The following is a 15957-nucleotide window of genomic DNA, read 5'->3' as shown; positions in this document are numbered from 1 at the left end:
GGGTCGGGCAAAGAGAGAAGAAAAGAAAATGCTGTAAAAGCCTGAAAAAGCACAACCTTTGGGTGAAAAAGGTTAAAATAACTTGTAGGCACTTTTCACTGGACTCCGTTTGTGTTCCCAAGAAGTAAGACATACAGACACACTTTAGTAGGCTTTCTCACAGAGTGTATGAGCCACTATAAACACTGAGGGAAGTTGTTAGACAGGCACCGTGTCTTAAGGCTGAACACAGATACTTCTAAGGAAAAGAACAACCATAACTAGTTCTAAAAATGGTTGGCCAAAGGTAGGATTAACATTCACCCTGGTGGGTCTCCCTGTGGTAGCTATAACCCAACCCCAAGCAGCCTGTGCGATTGGGGTGCTGTAGCTGGCTAGCATGCTGCAGAAGCACTTTTTGTCACAGCCACAGCACTACCTCTCTAGGGGCTAACACAGTCTGGCAGACAGTGGTGAAAACCAATTTTACATCAGATGGTGCGGTCCCCAGCATTCTGTCCTAGATCTTTTCTATTAAGTGAAGAGATAGAACGGGGGAGGAGGGGTGGGTAAGGCAGGTGGTGCTAAAGACACTGGCAGCATGACAACCAAAATAAGCAAGTTGAAACAGTATGTTCTGCCTTCTTCCTAAAGCCATTTCCTTCAACAGTGATAGGGAGCGCAGGCAGTCTGCAAGTCATTAGTACACGACTGTTTTCACTTTCACAAGAACGCTGGAAACCCCTGAATAGCAAAATCCCCCTCTCCATCCCAGTTACCTTCCAACCCTCTCTTTCTTTCCGTGCTTTCTTTCTCCTTTCTTCCCTAGAGACAACCGAATAAGGACAATCCTCAGCAATCCGCTATTTTGCTTCAATGAGGATGGGGGAAGGGAGGATCTGGTGAAAAGTGGAAAAGGAAATAGAGAAAGGTGAGAAGCAACAGCGGAAAGAGTATCGAGTGGGGGAAAAAGAGAGGTCATCGTGGGAAGGAGACAAGGTGAAGAAGAGTGCAAGAAAATTGAGGGGATGTCAGAAGAGAACTTGCTAAAGAAGACCAAAAAAAAAAAAAATGGAGGGGGGGGGGCCGGTCAAGAGGGGAGAGAGAGTGAGAGGCAGGTGGAGCATGCGAGCGGGAGCTACGGAGCTAGGACCGGGACGCCCGGGGTTTGGGGCCAGCGACCGGGAGGCAGCAAGTACTTGGGAGACCGATGTCAGGGGAGTCGGGGATGGGCGGGAAGCTTAAGACCCGTTCCGGGATATCGGGGCGAGGAATCCAGGCCGATGTCCGAGCGCAGAGGACACAGGGCTCTTACCGGTAGTTTGGGGCTGACCTCGCCCTTGCAAAAGTGGCAGAAAAACCGGTGCGCCGCAACCGCGGCGCCCGCGCCGGCCCCGGCCGCCGAGGCCTCCGCCATTTTTCTCTTTCGCCGCGGCCGTCCGAGAGGGCAGCCGGCCGGTCGCTCTCCAGGTCGCTACCTCCCAGCTGCTGTCGCCGCCGCCGCTTCCTCAGTGCTGCCAGCCGCTCCAGAGCCCGCGCGGGTCACGTGAGTTCGCCCAGCCCACAGAGGCGGCGGCGCAGACAGCCACTCCGAGGCCCGCCTCCCAGCACCAAGGAGGTGCAGGAAGGAGAGTCCGCCCGCCGCGGCCCGCCCGCCGGCTCCACAAACACCCCTCGCCGGTCCTCCAATCTCCCAGCGAGAAGAAAGAAAGAGCGTCCCCGGAAACCACCGAAACGCTGGGGTAGAGCGGCACATGTTTTGCCTCTTTGCCGGTCCTCCTCGGTGGCCGTGCTCCTGCGCCAAAGGACCTTGGGCTCCCCCTCTGCCCGGGCGGCTAGCGGGAGCTGCACGAAGCTGCAGTGGGGAAGTCGGCGGCGTTACGTTGCATTGACCCAGAGGTTAGTGGAAAATGCGGTCTGAACGAGGTGGCCCTGTCTCTGGACCCAGGGACCCAGTCCGGGACAGGAACCTGCGGTAAAGAAGTGAAGAGCCAGGAGCCAGGCTCCTTGGAAATACTTTCCAGGGATGGCAGAGGGTCTGGGGATGCTTCCCCAAAGACCTGTGGATGGGGATAGTGAGACTGAAAGGCAAAGTCTTGGCTTCTGAGGAATTGGGAGAAATAAATGAACAAACCAGTGTTTGATAACACTTGTGATAATAAGGAAGTGATTATACAGTGGACTATGTCTGTTTCTCTTTGTGTATACTTTGTCAAGGAATAGAAATTTCAGAATTAAATACTGCCCTGCCAACAACATACTTCATTCCCTATTTGAAACACCCTGTTGAGAAGCTCTCATTTACCTCTTAGTTTATTTTGCAAAGTTGTCATTGCCTGTTCAGTTCCAATAGTCTGTGAATAGTGGCCTTAATTCTTCCAAACAATGAAGTATAGAGTCTAAGGTCTGTGACAGATCGCAAAACCATCTACATCCGATCTTTAAAGAAAACTAGAATCACACATGATCCCATAAAGATAAACTTGATATATAGTCTTCCAGTCTTTTTTTCCATGCATACGTGTGGGGCTATTTTCACAGTAATTGAACTTTTCTCTACATTTTGCTTTGTAATGGACAATTTTCTACACTAATACATATTATACTTTATTGTGAGTGTTGGCATAGTATTCCATTATATGAGTATACCATAATTTATTGAAATAATCACTTATGAGGTTGTTTCCAGAATATCAGTATTCTAAAGTGACATGTTTTTATTATTCCCTGGGAACAGAATATCCAACACAAAAGTATTAGGTCAAAGATATGCAAGATTTTAAGGCTTTTGATATATCTACTGTCAAATTGCTGTCCAGAAAGTACCTGAATTTACACTCAGCAGCTCTACTCCCAACATAAAAGAAAAACTTCCCATCATACCGTCTTTTTCTTTTTCTCCTAGCTCTGAGACTCCTCAGCACAATGACTCAAGCAGAAATTAAACTGTGTTCTTTGTTGCTGCAAGAGCATTTTGGAGAGATCGTAGAAAAAATTGGAGTCCACCTAATCAGAACTGGCAGCCAGCCACTAAGAGTTATTGCCCATGACACAGGAACATCGTTGGATCAGGTATGTTTGGATCACAGTAATTTGCTTCCATTTCATTAATTTCTTTAACCTACCTTTGAATATTGTTACTCCCCACCCCACAAAATGGAAAAGAAAGCAGAGTCTGTGCTAGGATCAGAATAGTGTTACTTGGGAGGGGAAAGACGATGAGACATAGTGCCCAGGGTTCTCCTTCTCAAAGTGGCTCATCGTGGCTTCTAATGCACATCTTTGCTCCTCCTATGCCATATGCCATACTTCATTTATTCATGAGTCTATTAATTTCAGTACTATGTTTAAGGAATAAGAATAATAGAGGGGATGGGACTTCCCTGGTGGTGCAGTGGTTAAGAATCTGCCTGCTAATGCCGGGGACATGGGTTCGAGCCCTGGTCCAGGAAGATCCCACATGCCGCGGAGCAACGAAGCCCGTGCGCCACAACTACTGAGCCTGTGCTCTAGACCCCGCGAGCCACAACTGCCGAGCCCGCGTGCCGCAGCCACTGAAGTCCATGAGCCTAAAGCCCGCGCTCCGCAACAAAAGAAGCCACCGCAATGAGAAGCCTGCGCGCCGCAACGAAGAGTAGCCCCCGCTCACCGCAACTAGAGAAAGCCCACGTGCAGCAGGAAGACCCAGATGCAGTCAAAAATAAATTAATTAATTAATTAATTTTTTTAAAAAAAGAATAACAGAGGGGAAGTAAATTGTACTTTGAAAGATAAAGATCATAGGAAATATGAGCATCATAGCAAGGACTCTTCCTGATTTCTTCCATTGACATTCGCTTCTTATTAGCTATTCCAATGGAGAGAGGGAAGACACACAGAGATTCCAGCCATCTCCTGATGTTTAGGAAACTGTCGGACAAAAATTGCCAGCAATAATGAGCTGCATCTTCAGATTTTTCTTCTCTTTCTTCTGTGTTTTCTCTAGGTAAAAAAAGCCCTTTGTGTCCTCATCCAGCATAACCTGGTGATATATCAAGTGCACAAACGTGGTGTGGTAGAGTATGAAGCCCAGTGCAGCCGGGTGTTGCGAATGCTTAGGTATCCCCGGTACATCTATACTGCCAAAACACTGTACAGTGACACTGGAGAGCTGATTGTTGAGGAGCTCCTGTTGAATGGCAAAATGGCAATGTCAGCTGTCGTGAAGAAAGTAGCAGATCGGCTCACAGAGACTATGGAGGGTCAGTACTGTATCCACAGCTGTTAGCAAAAGCATAGATTGGCTGGCTGCAGGAGAGGACCCTTAGCTATCTGAGGCCATCTCACTTGCCTCTTTCCTCCTGTCGTACAGATGGCAAGACCATGGACTATGCTGAGGTCTCAAACACATTTGTGCGACTAGCAGACACACACTTCGTGCAGCGTTGCCCCTTGGTGCCTGCCACTGAGAATTCAGACCCTGGGCCGCTGCCACCTGCCCCCACTCTTGTCATCAATGAAAAGGACATGTACCTGGTTCCTAAACTGAGCTTGATAGGTAAGGAATTTTGGCCCCTAGATCTGTGATTTGACCTAATTGTAGATTCTTCCTTAATGATTGTTAAATGAATGACTCAATCAATTAAGCAGTTACCAAGGATTTACTCTATGCCAGATACTGTGGTATAAAGAGATGAAAAAACCATTATGGTCCCTGCCCTTATGGGGCTTAAGTCTAGTATAGGAGGCTTACATTAATCAAATAGCCTGATGGATATATAACTAACAAACTGCGATAAGTACTATGAAGGTAAAATATGGGGTGTTATGAAAATATATAACGGGACCAGATTTACCTGGGGATTTGGGCACATGCTTCTTTGAGAAAGTGGCATTTGAACAAAGATTTGAAGCAGAAGTAGGAGCCAACCAGTGAGGTAAGGTATGAAGGGGTACAGAGGATAAGCATTTTTGGCAAAGGGAATAGTATGTAGTGAGGAAAAAAATAGGAATTTGAGAAAGTAAAAGAAGATCAGTATAGTTAAAGTACAGTGAGGAAAGGAAAGAGCCATAAGTTAAGGTTAGACAGACAGTTAGGGGCTAGATCATGCAAGACCTCGTAAAGCACCTGTTCTTTATCCTAAGAGCAAAGGAAAACTACTAAAGGATTTTAAAGGAAGTAACATGATCTAATTTGCATTTTTAAAATGTTTCTGTCTGTAGAAAGGATGGGGCAATTTTTCACAAACCAGTGAAAAATTAGACATAGGAGGGGTGAGGAAGACAGAAATCAAGAATGACGTCTGTGTGTCTGGCTTGAGTATGTGGGAGGATGATGGTACCATTCACTGTGAAAGGAAGCATTGGAGCAGGAGCAGTCTGAGGGAGAAAGACTATGAATTTCTTTTTGAACTTGTTGAGTTTCAGATGACTTCACCATTAACTTGAATTTCTTGTAGTTCCTCAGTCTCCTCAACATCTCTAACCTAGAGGTAGCTACAGGTGTCTTTGGGATAGAGACATCTGCTTTCACCTTCGGTCATTTCCTGTTATCATATGAGATGTAGCCTAACTGTGCAACTGTTTTGTTTGGCAGGGAAAGGTAAAAGGAGGAGATCATCTGACGAAGATGCAACTGGGGAGCCCAAGGCCAAGAGACCAAAACATACCACAGATAACAAAGAGGTAATGAGGCTTCTTGGTTAGGAGTCCTCACCCTGAGGCAAGCCAGAAAGAGCACTAAGATGACAAGCCCCAAAAGAGCTTAAACGTTGTTGGGTTGAGAAGTAGTAGGATTATGAACTTCATTAAATATTGGCCAGGGATAGACTAACAAAGAGTGAACTCTGTTGCTGTGTCCCTTCTGAGGCTTAACTTACTTCAGTCATTGGACAGAGGTAATAGATTAGGCAGAAAAAGGGCCTAGAAAAAGTGTAAATTGGTCAGTATGACTGGACCATAGAGACCCATGGGGATGAGTGGTGATAAATGAGTTTAGAAAGATACGTATAGGCCTGAGCTCTTGTATTCAAATGCCTTCTCAGCATCCCTGTAAAAATGTCTAATAAGCATCTCAAAAGTAGTTTGGCTAAAACAGAGTAATTGATTTCCTGCTCCCAGATATCTACTCCCTCCTAAGTTTTCCTCATCTTAGTTAGGGACACCACCAAGGCCAACCACCTAGGACACCATTTGCTTAGGCCAAAGTCCTAGGAGCCATCTGATCTCACAGTAAAACCTGTCAACCCAATTTCTAAAAATAATTGAAAGCCAACTATTTCTTATCGTTTCCACTGCCGTCACCCTAGTCCAAACCATTATCACTGTAGTCAAGACTTTGCCAACACTCTCCTAAGTGGTCTCCCTACCTGCATTCATACCTACTTAAGAGCCAAAATGATTTTCTAAATTGTTCTTTTTAAAAAATCCCAACACATCACTGATTTTTGACTCCTTTAATAGCTTCCCATGACTCTTAGAAGAAATCCAGTTCTTTACTATGGATTATGAAGCCTTACATGAGCTGGGTCTTTGCATGATCTGCTGGAGACAAGGCTCTCCAACCTCAGCTCTTCCTACTCTGTCATTCACTATGTTCCAGCTTCTATCTTTTTTTCCGTCCCTCAAATGTATCATACTCTTTCTAGTATTCAGGCTTTTGCCCTTAGGATTTCTTCTGCTTCAAATGCTTTTCCCTCAGATCTTCATGTAGTTGCCTCTTTTTCATCATTCCGATCTCAGCTCAAATGCTACTTTCTTAGAGCTCAAGCACCATTGCCCACCCTCTACTCCAGTCTCTACCACATTTTCCCATTTCATCTTCACAGCATTTCTAAGTAGCTGAAATTACTTATTATTTGTACAAGTGTTTGTCTCTGTACTCCCAATAGACTATAAACTCTTTAAGGACAGTATCTTGTCCCTGGCACCTGGAATACTCACAAGACATCAATAAATATTTCTTGATTGACTAACTAAGAAGTTTGGACTTCATCCTGAAGACAATGGGGAGCCATTGATGAACTTTAGGCAGGTGAATGAAGTGGCTAGATTTACATTTTAGAAATATTACTATAGTACAGTGGTTTATAACTTGTACAACTCCATGGATGCATTTCAGAGAGTCCACCTGTACTCTGTGCATTTTTCTATAGAGCACTCCATAGCTTCCTTCAGATTCTTCAGGGGAACTGTGAGCCCAAAAGGTAAAAAAAAGCACTGCTCTATGAGAAATGGGGAGAACGATGCAAAAGGAACAAGATTAAATGCAGAAAACCCAGTTACCCTTTTTTATAGTGTCCACTATATGAAAAAGAAAAATGAAAACCAGTTAGGAGGCTACTGTAGTAATCCAGGTGAGTCAAGATTAGAGCCTGAAATAAGGTAATGACAGTCAGGATAAAGAAAAGTAGACTTCTGATTAATGTAAAGAATAGATAGGGGGCTTCCCTGGTGGCGCAGTGGTTAAGAATCCACCTGCCAATGCAGGGGGCATGGGTTCAAGCCCTGGTCCTGGAAGATCCCACATGCCACGGAGCAAATAAGCCCATGCACCACAACTACTGAGCCTGCGCTCTACAGCCCACGAGCCACAACTACTGAAGCCCGCGCGCTTAGAGCCCGTGCTCTGCAACGAAGAGTAGCTCCCGCTCACCACAACTAGAGGAAGCCCGCTTGCAGCAACGAAGACCCAACACAGCCAAAAATAAATAAATAAAATAAATTAGAAAAAAAGAATAGATAGAACTGGGTAATTGGATAGTAGATGAGGGAGAGCAAGGGGTTAGGGGTGATATTCAAGTTTCTAGCTTAAGAAACTGGGTTGTAGTGTAGTTAGCTGAAAACTTAAAAGAACAGTTTTAAGGCACAGGTGGAAGTAGGCAGTTGAGTCTATGCACCTGGAGCTTAATAGAGAGTTCTAGAATTAAGTAATAGACTTGGAACAGTTGAAACCTTGAGAGAAGATTAAATCACCTAAGTAGAATATGTAGAGTGAAAAGAAAAGAGGGCTGTGGACAGAACCCTGGGGAACACCAGTATTTATAGATGGGATCTGGAAAAGGAATCTGTGGGGACTGAGGAAGGGTAGCCAGAGTGGTTAGAAGGAGCACCAAGAAAGAATGGTGTCATAAAGTCCAAGGGGCCACATAGAGTTAAGGAGAAAATGTCCAACCACGTCATATGCTTTAGAAAGATCAAATAAGATTGGAACTGGACAGTATTCTTTGAATTTAGCAACAGGTTCCTCAGGGACTTTGGCATTTCAGTATAACGGTGGAAATGGGTTGAGTAAATCTGTGGATGGGGATAGAGCTGGGATGAACAACTCTTTGAGAAGCTCAAATTTTTTAAAAATAAAGAAATGTGGTGGGGATGTGTGCACCACGCTGAATGAGTTCTGGCCTAATGGCTTCTATTTGCTCTCTGAAATAAGAAGCAAGGTCATCTGCTGAGAGAGAAGGGAGGGGCAAATGGGAGATTTGAGAATACTGGAAAAGAGTTGAAATAGAGAAAGATTCGAGGTAAGCAAAGAGAATCTGTTTGAAGTTGGGGGTTGTGAATTTGTCACTGTGGAGGCACTAAATCCACATGGTTGAATGGTTTTTTCCTCCAACCAATTTAGTTGCTACTATATAGGGAAAGAAATGGGGAACAGTTAAATCCAAGCTTCTCACTAGAAGACGCTTCATTGTATCTAAATGTTTCTCTCTCATCTTTTTCTCCTCCTCAGCCCATTCCAGATGATGGGATTTATTGGCAGGCCAACCTTGACAGATTCCACCAGCACTTCCGTGACCAAGGCATTGTCAGTGCAGTTGCCAACAGGATGGACCAGGTGATATCTAAGTGGGTGGGACAGTGGCTATCAGGAATATTCACTTATTTGCAGATGTGGCCATTGGCATATAGCCAGAGCCAGCACAGCAGAGTGAATTCTGAATTCCAGTTCACTTTTCAAACCCAGACCAGCAGCGAGATCGTGCGGACCATGCTCCGGATGAGTGAGATTACCACTTCCTCTAGTGCCCCCTTCACCCAGCCATTGTCTTCCAACGAGGTGAGCTTCATGTTCTTGTACTAGTTTTCTGACAGGCTCTTGGATATAATAATTATTATACATAGAGCCTGGGATTAGGTTGAGGTCTGAACCTTGAAAGGAAGGGTTTTTGCTATTTGAGGTGGGACGGGGATTATTCTCAGGTGGTAGGTACTGAAATATTTGGTCTCTTGGGAATTCAACCTTTAAAAACCTAAACCATTACCTTAGTCGAAGTATAAGTAATTTTTTTATTTTTAATTTATTTTATTGAAGTATAGTTGATTTACAATGTTGTGTTAATTTCTGCTGTATAGCAAAGTGATTCAGTTATACATAATACATTCTTTTCCATATTCTTTTCCATTATGGTTTATCACAGGATATTGAATATAGTTCCATGTGCTATACAGTAGGACCTTGTTGTTTATCCATTCTATATATAATAGTTTACATCTGCTAATCCCAAATTCCCAGTCCATTCGTCCCCCACCCACCTCCCCCTTGGCAACCACAAGTCTGTCCTCTATGTCTATGAGTCTGTTTCCATTTCGTAGATAAGTTCATTTGTGTCATATTTTAGATTCCACATATAAGTGATACCGTATGGTATTTGTCTTTCTGACTTCATTTAGTATGATAATCTCAAGGTCCATCCATGGCTGAGTAGTATTTCATTGTATATATATATAGTATAAGTTATTCTTAATTGTTCCAAGAATCCACTGTTTGGAATCTGAGCCTTGGTGCTCAGGACATTATTTGGCCCCTTATATTTGTTTTTTTCAATATATTTTGTATATTTTTAATTTGTTTTAAATGCTTTGTTTATTAAGTTTTGTTTGAAAAATTAATATTCAATATTTCAAATGTTTTATTTGTAATTATACTAACGTTTTGTTTTGTAATTATACTAATACTCATCCACATTAAATATAGTTATTATATTTTTATATTATTAAAAATTTTTTTAACTTACTATATAACAGAATTTAAATACAAGTTTTTTTCTGATGACAAAAGTAATTACATGACCTGTATTCAAACAGCATAGAAATGTATAATTTTTTTAAAGTTGTAGTTCCCCAAACTTTCAGGAATGCCAGGCATGTTCTATATCTTGCAGATGGTAGTTACATGGGTATCTACAATTGTCAATACTCATCAAACTGTACCCTTAAGATCTGTGCTTCTTGTATGTAACGTACCCCAGTTTAAATAAATATATAGTTTTGCATAATCCCAGCCCCAGAGATCCTTGTCAGTAGTTTGGTACATATCTTTATTCAGACTTTTTTATATGTATAGTCTCACATAAATGTAGATTATATATATTTTTTAACAACAAAAAAAAATGGGGTTATACTCTATGTACTGTTCTAAACTTGCTTCTTTCATATGACAGTATATGTAAACTTTCTTTTCATGTCAGTATTTTTAGATCTGCCTCATTCTTTATAATGGCCATATCATATTCCACTTAATGGCCATGCTGTACTTTATTTTAATGAATTCCTTATTACTGGACATGCGAATTGTTTCTAGTTTTTTACTCTTACCAACAATGCTGCTGTGTTTTTGGACATTTTTATACTTGTGATACCTAAAATTAGAACATCTTTATTTCAGCAATGTCAGCAATTCTAAGTTCCCAGACCCATTTTCACTGTTTCTTTTGCTCCATAGATCTTCAGATCCCTACCTGTTGGCTATAACATCTCTAAGCAAGTTCTTGATCAGTATCTTACTCTGCTGGCAGATGATCCAGTAAGTCTTTTCTTTCTTTTTTCTGTTGTATTTACTATTAATTTTTGCCTGCTATCAGTCTTCTGTAGCCTCATTCTCTACCTAGCCAGCTCAGACAATTTCTCTACCATCATCTGATAGGAGGGCTTCCTGCTGCAGACTCTTGGCCAGATTTGCTCTTTTGGAAACAGGATCACTGGACTTTCCATTCAGATAACACACGCTCTCTTTTTTTTCTTTTTTTTTAATAGCTTGAGTTTGTTGGAAAGTCTGGCGACAGTGGTGGAGGAATGTATGTCATCAGTATCCTTATGGGTGGTTATTTCCTTACAGTCAGGCAGCCTGAACTATGAAACAGAATGGTGACTTAGAAAAGATTTGATGATATTTAGTATACTAAGTAAGTTGGAAAATTGAACTAAAACATTGATGATAAAGAAGTGAAAGGGACTTTTAACTAACCAAATTTTAGTTAAGCAAAACTCTGACTTAAGCACCTTCGTTAATTAAGGTTTTGAAATACTTACATACCATAAATGAGACTAGTGTGAAAAACAAAATAGTATTTAAGTTTTAAATTAAAGACTCAGGAATAAAACTAAGATCACAATGACCAGGCCAAAACATTACGGAGTAACCTTAACCCTCTACATAAAGACCTACATAAGGCTCTAGGATCTCTAGCCACAGCCACTCTGGAGTCGGTCGTACAAGAGAGGTAAGGGGGTCACCCTGATTGGGGTTGGGGGTCAGATACTTCCTTTCCATACCCCATTTGAACAAGTGACTTGGTCATTATGTCAGTAACCAATATAGACACACCTTGGCACATCTTGCCCCATTTTCCACTGGACTGCTATGGATCCCATCTACTACAGCTCTTTACCCTAAATTCCCTACTGCTTAATTCCCAGTGATGCCAATTAACCAGCCTTCCTAAAGCCTTTACTTACAAATGCAGGAACTGAGGCATTCAAGTGAGTCAGCAGTTGGTGACTCTTACGATGAGCAGTATTGTCATCAATCTGTGGAGTTATGAAGGAATTCTCTGATTGCTGTTCCTCTCTGGTCCTGGCTCCACACATGGAAACCGAACAAGCACCATCTGTGACTAAGAGCTAAAGCTAATCTACGTCGGCATGCCATTTGCTTTCTTTATTCCTTTACAGGTTTGGGTCTCGCTGTGCCAGAATATTCCGTCTAGTTTTACAAAAGAAACACCTGGAGCAGAAACAGGTAGAAGACTTTGCAATGATTCCAGCAAAGGAGGCAAAGGATATGCTTTATAAGATGCTCTCAGAAAATTTCATATCACTCCAGGTAACAGTAATCACCAACCAGCAGAGCTGACCTAGGATGAGAGAAACTCCTGAATCAAACATTCTGAACCCCAAACAAACTGTATCCAGCTCTGAGACAGAAAAAAAAAAAGATTAACAAAGACACAGCAAGCACTTGAAAGATAACTGTGGAGCTTTAACTGGTCTAGTAAAAAAGAGGCATAGCCAAGAAATTACCCCAGAATCACCCTACCCTTTTTTCTGTAACTCCTAGTGCATGTGATTTGTCCTTTCCTCGAGCCTTAAGTTTATTGTAGATTAAATCTATCGGGTCATCACTACATGCAGAGCCGTGTAGTATACCCTATGAGGAAACAGATAGAATGGATTTTGGAGTCAGAATCACAGCTCTGCCTCTTACCCAGTTACACTGAGCAAATTACCTACCATCTTTTTTCCCATCTACAAAATGGTGATGGATGGTGGTAACAGAGACAATATAGTTTGTTGTAAAGATCAAATACAATCTACCTGGCACATAAGAGTTGCTTAGTAAATGTTAAGTGCCTTCTCTTTCTTCCCCACTCAGGATGTTGACAGTCAAATGGAAAAAACAGGGCAGCCCAACCCTCCATGTGGCTGATTGTACCATAAACACAGATGCTGTATGACTGGGGAAGAGTGAAAGTATAAGTGAAAGAGAGGGCTGAGTAGCTCCAGACGGGACAGGTGTTTACTTTGCCAGTTCTGAAGAAAAGTATAAAGTCTTATTTTTCTTTCTATGGACAAATAGGAAATTCCCAAAACGCCAGACCATGCCCCATCCAGGACCTTCTATTTATATACTGTGAACATCCTGTCAGCTGCCCGAATGTTGCTGCACAGATGCTACAAGGTAACTCCTCCCCAGTCCATCCACAGAGATGTCTCACCCTCATGCCCCCTTTAGCCATTTTGCCTGAGCTGCTTAAATAGAACTGTGTGCATTTCTTGTCTTCTCTCCCCTCAGAGTGTAGCCAACTTGATAGAAAGGAGGCAATTTGAAACCAAAGAAAACAAGTGAGTAACATTTTCAGTTGAGTAATTACATTTTACAAGGCCAAAAGGCTTGTGGGAAATTTCCTATAGAAGTGGAAACCAACAGAGACAATAACTAGTCTGGTGCACTGAATTATTGGCTTAGGTTGGCATAAAGATGCATTAGTATACACTTTTCTCGTATGTCCCCAGTGAAATAATTTTGCAGATTAAATTTATGAGCAACGTATACACTGGCACCAAACTTTAAGTACAAATGAGAGGCAGCAAGAGTTTCAGGAGTGAAGTCACATTTCTAATTAAGCTTGTAGAAAATGTCCTTCCTTAGAGAGTGACATTATCCACTTTGACCAGGAACATGGTAAAAGGGGGATCTATGCCCCAGGGCTATGGGATAAAAGAATCTCCAAGGCTAGAGGACATGCCTCAGAGTTGCGTTTATCTGACAGGCGTCTACTGGAAAAGTCTCAGAGGGTAGAAGCCATCATTGCATCTATGCAGGCTACCGGTGCAGAGGAGGCACAGCTACAAGAAATAGAGGAGATGATCACAGCCCCTGAACGCCAGCAGCTAGAGACCCTGAAACGTAATGTCAACAAGTAAGCATCATAAACTTCAAACGTATGTTTCAAAATACCTTGCAGACAAATCCATCTTGATATCCTGCTACCCCTCCAACTTAAGGTGAGGAAACCGAAACTCACTCTCTTCTTCCCCATCTCAATTAACAGAATTTAATCCACCTATTTCCCTAAGCTAAAAACTCTGAAGACACATTCAGCTTCTCCTCCCTCACCACCCTCCCCCCACACACACACACACTCTCTCATTGACCAAGGCTGCTGATTTTACTTCAATAATGTGTCCCAAATCTGGCCTTTCACCTTGCTTCCCATGCAGGCCCTCCTCACCTCTTTCCCAGACCTTTGCAAATCACCTCCTGCTTCAAACCATTTCTTATAATGCTTTCACAGTTAGTATCTTTAAAGTGATTGACAATATCTCTCTTCTGCTTTAAATGCTATATTGACTCCTTGTTTGCAATATAAAGACCAGACTCGTTGGCGTAACATATAAGGCCTTTCACAGTCTCATAGCAGCCTATCTCTTCATCCTCATTCCTTTCACTGCTCACCATTGACCTTCATAGGGATTGCTTTGAATCTGTAGATCACTCTGCAGAGTATTGCCTTCTTAATGATACTAAATCTTCCAACCCATGAACATGGAAGGTCTTTCCATTTACTTAGATCTTCCTTAGTCTCTTTCAATGAGTTTTGTCGTTTTCGGCATTCAAGTCTTGCGCTTTTTTTGTTAGATTTATTCCTAAGCAATTGTTTTAGTGTTTTCTTAAATTTCATTCTTGAATTGTTCATTGCTAGTGTATAGAAATAGAACTGATTTTTGTGTTTTGATTTTATATCCTATAATTTTGCTAAATTCATTTATTAGCTGTGGTAGGTTTTTTGTGGATCCTTTGAGCTTTTTCTGTATATAAGATCATGTCATCAGTGAATTAGAAATAGCTTTACTTCTTCCTTTTCAATCTGGATGCCTTTTATTTGTTTTTCTTGTCTAATTTCCAGACTAGAACTTCTAGTAAAATGTTGAATGGGAGTAAAAGCAGACATCTTGTCTTGTTCCTGATCACAGGGGGAAAGCTTTGTCTTTCACCACGAAGTATGATGCTAGGTGTGGGTTTTTCATAGATGGCTTTTATCAGGTTGATGAAGTGTTCCCTTCTATTCCTAATCACTTTAAGCCTCAGCCACTCTCAGCTTCTATTTTAAAATACACTAGGTCCTTTTACACCTGTGCCTTTAACATGTGCTATCTTCCTCCTCATTGCAAGTTAGAATGTAACTTCTCCTGGGACAGAGGCCTTATCTTTTGAATCCTCAGCATTTTCCACAGTACCTGGCACATAAGAGATGCTCAGTAAGTGGGAGGAATGATCTATTGGTTCTCTTGCTTTCCGCCCAGTACTTTCAGGGGTAACCAAGCAATTCTCCATGACCACACCCAGTCCAGCCTCTAATCTTAAATATGCTAATGAATGTTCAGTGTGGGCAAATGCTTTCACTTTTTCACTCAGGTTGGATGCCTGTGAGATCCAGGTGGATGAAACCATCTTCCTGCTGGAGTCATACATCGAGAGCACCATGAAGAGACAATGACCCAGAAGAAGAGTCTTCCTCAGAAGATCTGAGGGGATTGGAAGGAAGAATAAAGGAGGTGCTTAGATGCATTCTTTGCAGTAGGATAAGTTCCAGATTCTTGTACTGAAACCCTCTCTCTATCCCTACCACCCAGAATACACCAGAAAGAGTTTGACATATTTTTTTAAGTTTGCTGATCCTGTTTTAGAATCATCACTATGTTCTACCCTCATCAAATCTTGGCAGGGGAAAGAACCTTAAATCAACTAGATTAATCATGTATCAGATTCATCAGTTCCCACCAAGAAGTCAGCTAAGGCTTTGTTTGAACATCCCTGACAGTGAGAAAAATTTCTTCCTAAGGTGTTCATTCCATTTTCAAAAGGCTACACCTGTTCTTTACTTTGTTAAACTGTAATCTTAAACACACACACACACACAATGTAGGGAATGTGAAAGACTACCACAGAGGGGGGATAAAAGCTATTTTCAGGGCTAGCAGGTGGATTGGCCCAAGCAGTCACACTAGAATCTATGGATAAAAGTTACATTTGCCGGCTCTGGGCTTCTAACACGTCTGAAATTATGTATGTGAAACACTTAGCACGATGCCTGGCATGTGGTACGCACTCAATAAATCACTGCCTTCCTCTTCACCATGGTTCCTAAAAACTGGCAATTCTAACTTCTCTCTCCTAGTACCATGGATAGATCTAGTTGACATAATTTGTCTCAGCAG

The 15957-nt window shown here is 42.1% G+C and overlaps 2 protein-coding genes across 5 annotated transcripts in view; one reads left to right on the top strand and one right to left on the bottom strand.

The window, feature by feature from the left end:
- The window catches only part of RNF115 (ring finger protein 115), a 59555-nt gene extending 57868 nt beyond the window's left edge, over positions 1-1687 (bottom strand). The window contains exon 1 of the mRNA XM_061183590.1: positions 1295-1687. Within this exon, the coding sequence (XP_061039573.1) occupies positions 1295-1396 (102 nt within the window). The 5' untranslated portion in view covers positions 1397-1687. The remainder of the gene's footprint in view (positions 1-1294) is intronic.
- On the top strand, positions 1588-15406 carry POLR3C (RNA polymerase III subunit C). 4 transcript variants are annotated; one of them, XM_061183588.1, is made up of 15 exons: positions 1589-1878; positions 2885-3051; positions 3995-4220; positions 4331-4516; positions 5555-5643; positions 8690-8794; positions 8924-9016; positions 10682-10762; positions 10993-11044; positions 11399-11459; positions 11911-12061; positions 12815-12916; positions 13031-13080; positions 13509-13658; positions 15155-15406. In XM_061183588.1, the coding sequence occupies exons 2-15, from the start codon at positions 2905-2907 to the stop codon at positions 15234-15236; spliced, it is 1575 nt and encodes a 524-aa protein (XP_061039571.1). In that variant the 5' UTR covers positions 1589-1878; positions 2885-2904; the 3' UTR covers positions 15237-15406. The 4 variants fall into 4 exon arrangements, with proteins under 4 accessions (XP_061039572.1, XP_061039569.1, XP_061039571.1 ...); XM_061183587.1 differs by having other exon boundaries at positions 3965-4220; XM_061183589.1 differs by lacking the exon at positions 8690-8794 and having other exon boundaries at positions 1588-1878; positions 3965-4220; positions 8849-9016.
- Positions 15407-15957: the final 551 nt, after the last annotated feature.

Source organism: Eubalaena glacialis, chromosome 3 (assembly GCF_028564815.1).
Source record: "Eubalaena glacialis isolate mEubGla1 chromosome 3, mEubGla1.1.hap2.+ XY, whole genome shotgun sequence".
In the NCBI taxonomy this organism is placed as follows: Eukaryota; Metazoa; Chordata; class Mammalia; order Artiodactyla; family Balaenidae; genus Eubalaena; species Eubalaena glacialis.
The sequence above is the reverse complement of the archived record's forward strand: the minus strand, read 5'-3'. Positions and strand labels throughout refer to the sequence as shown.

Bases quoted from the DNA above. Each gene is read 5' to 3' on its own strand.
- POLR3C (XM_061183586.1), top strand. From the start codon at position 2,905: ATGACTCAAGCAGAAATTAAACTGTGTTCTTTGTTGCTGCAAGAGCAT. The intron at 9,017-10,681 runs GTGAGCTTCATG...TTTGCTCCATAG, and splicing joins AGCCATTGTCTTCCAACGAG to ATCTTCAGATCCCTACCTGT. The intron at 13,081-13,508 runs GTGAGTAACATT...TTTATCTGACAG, and splicing joins TTTGAAACCAAAGAAAACAA to GCGTCTACTGGAAAAGTCTC.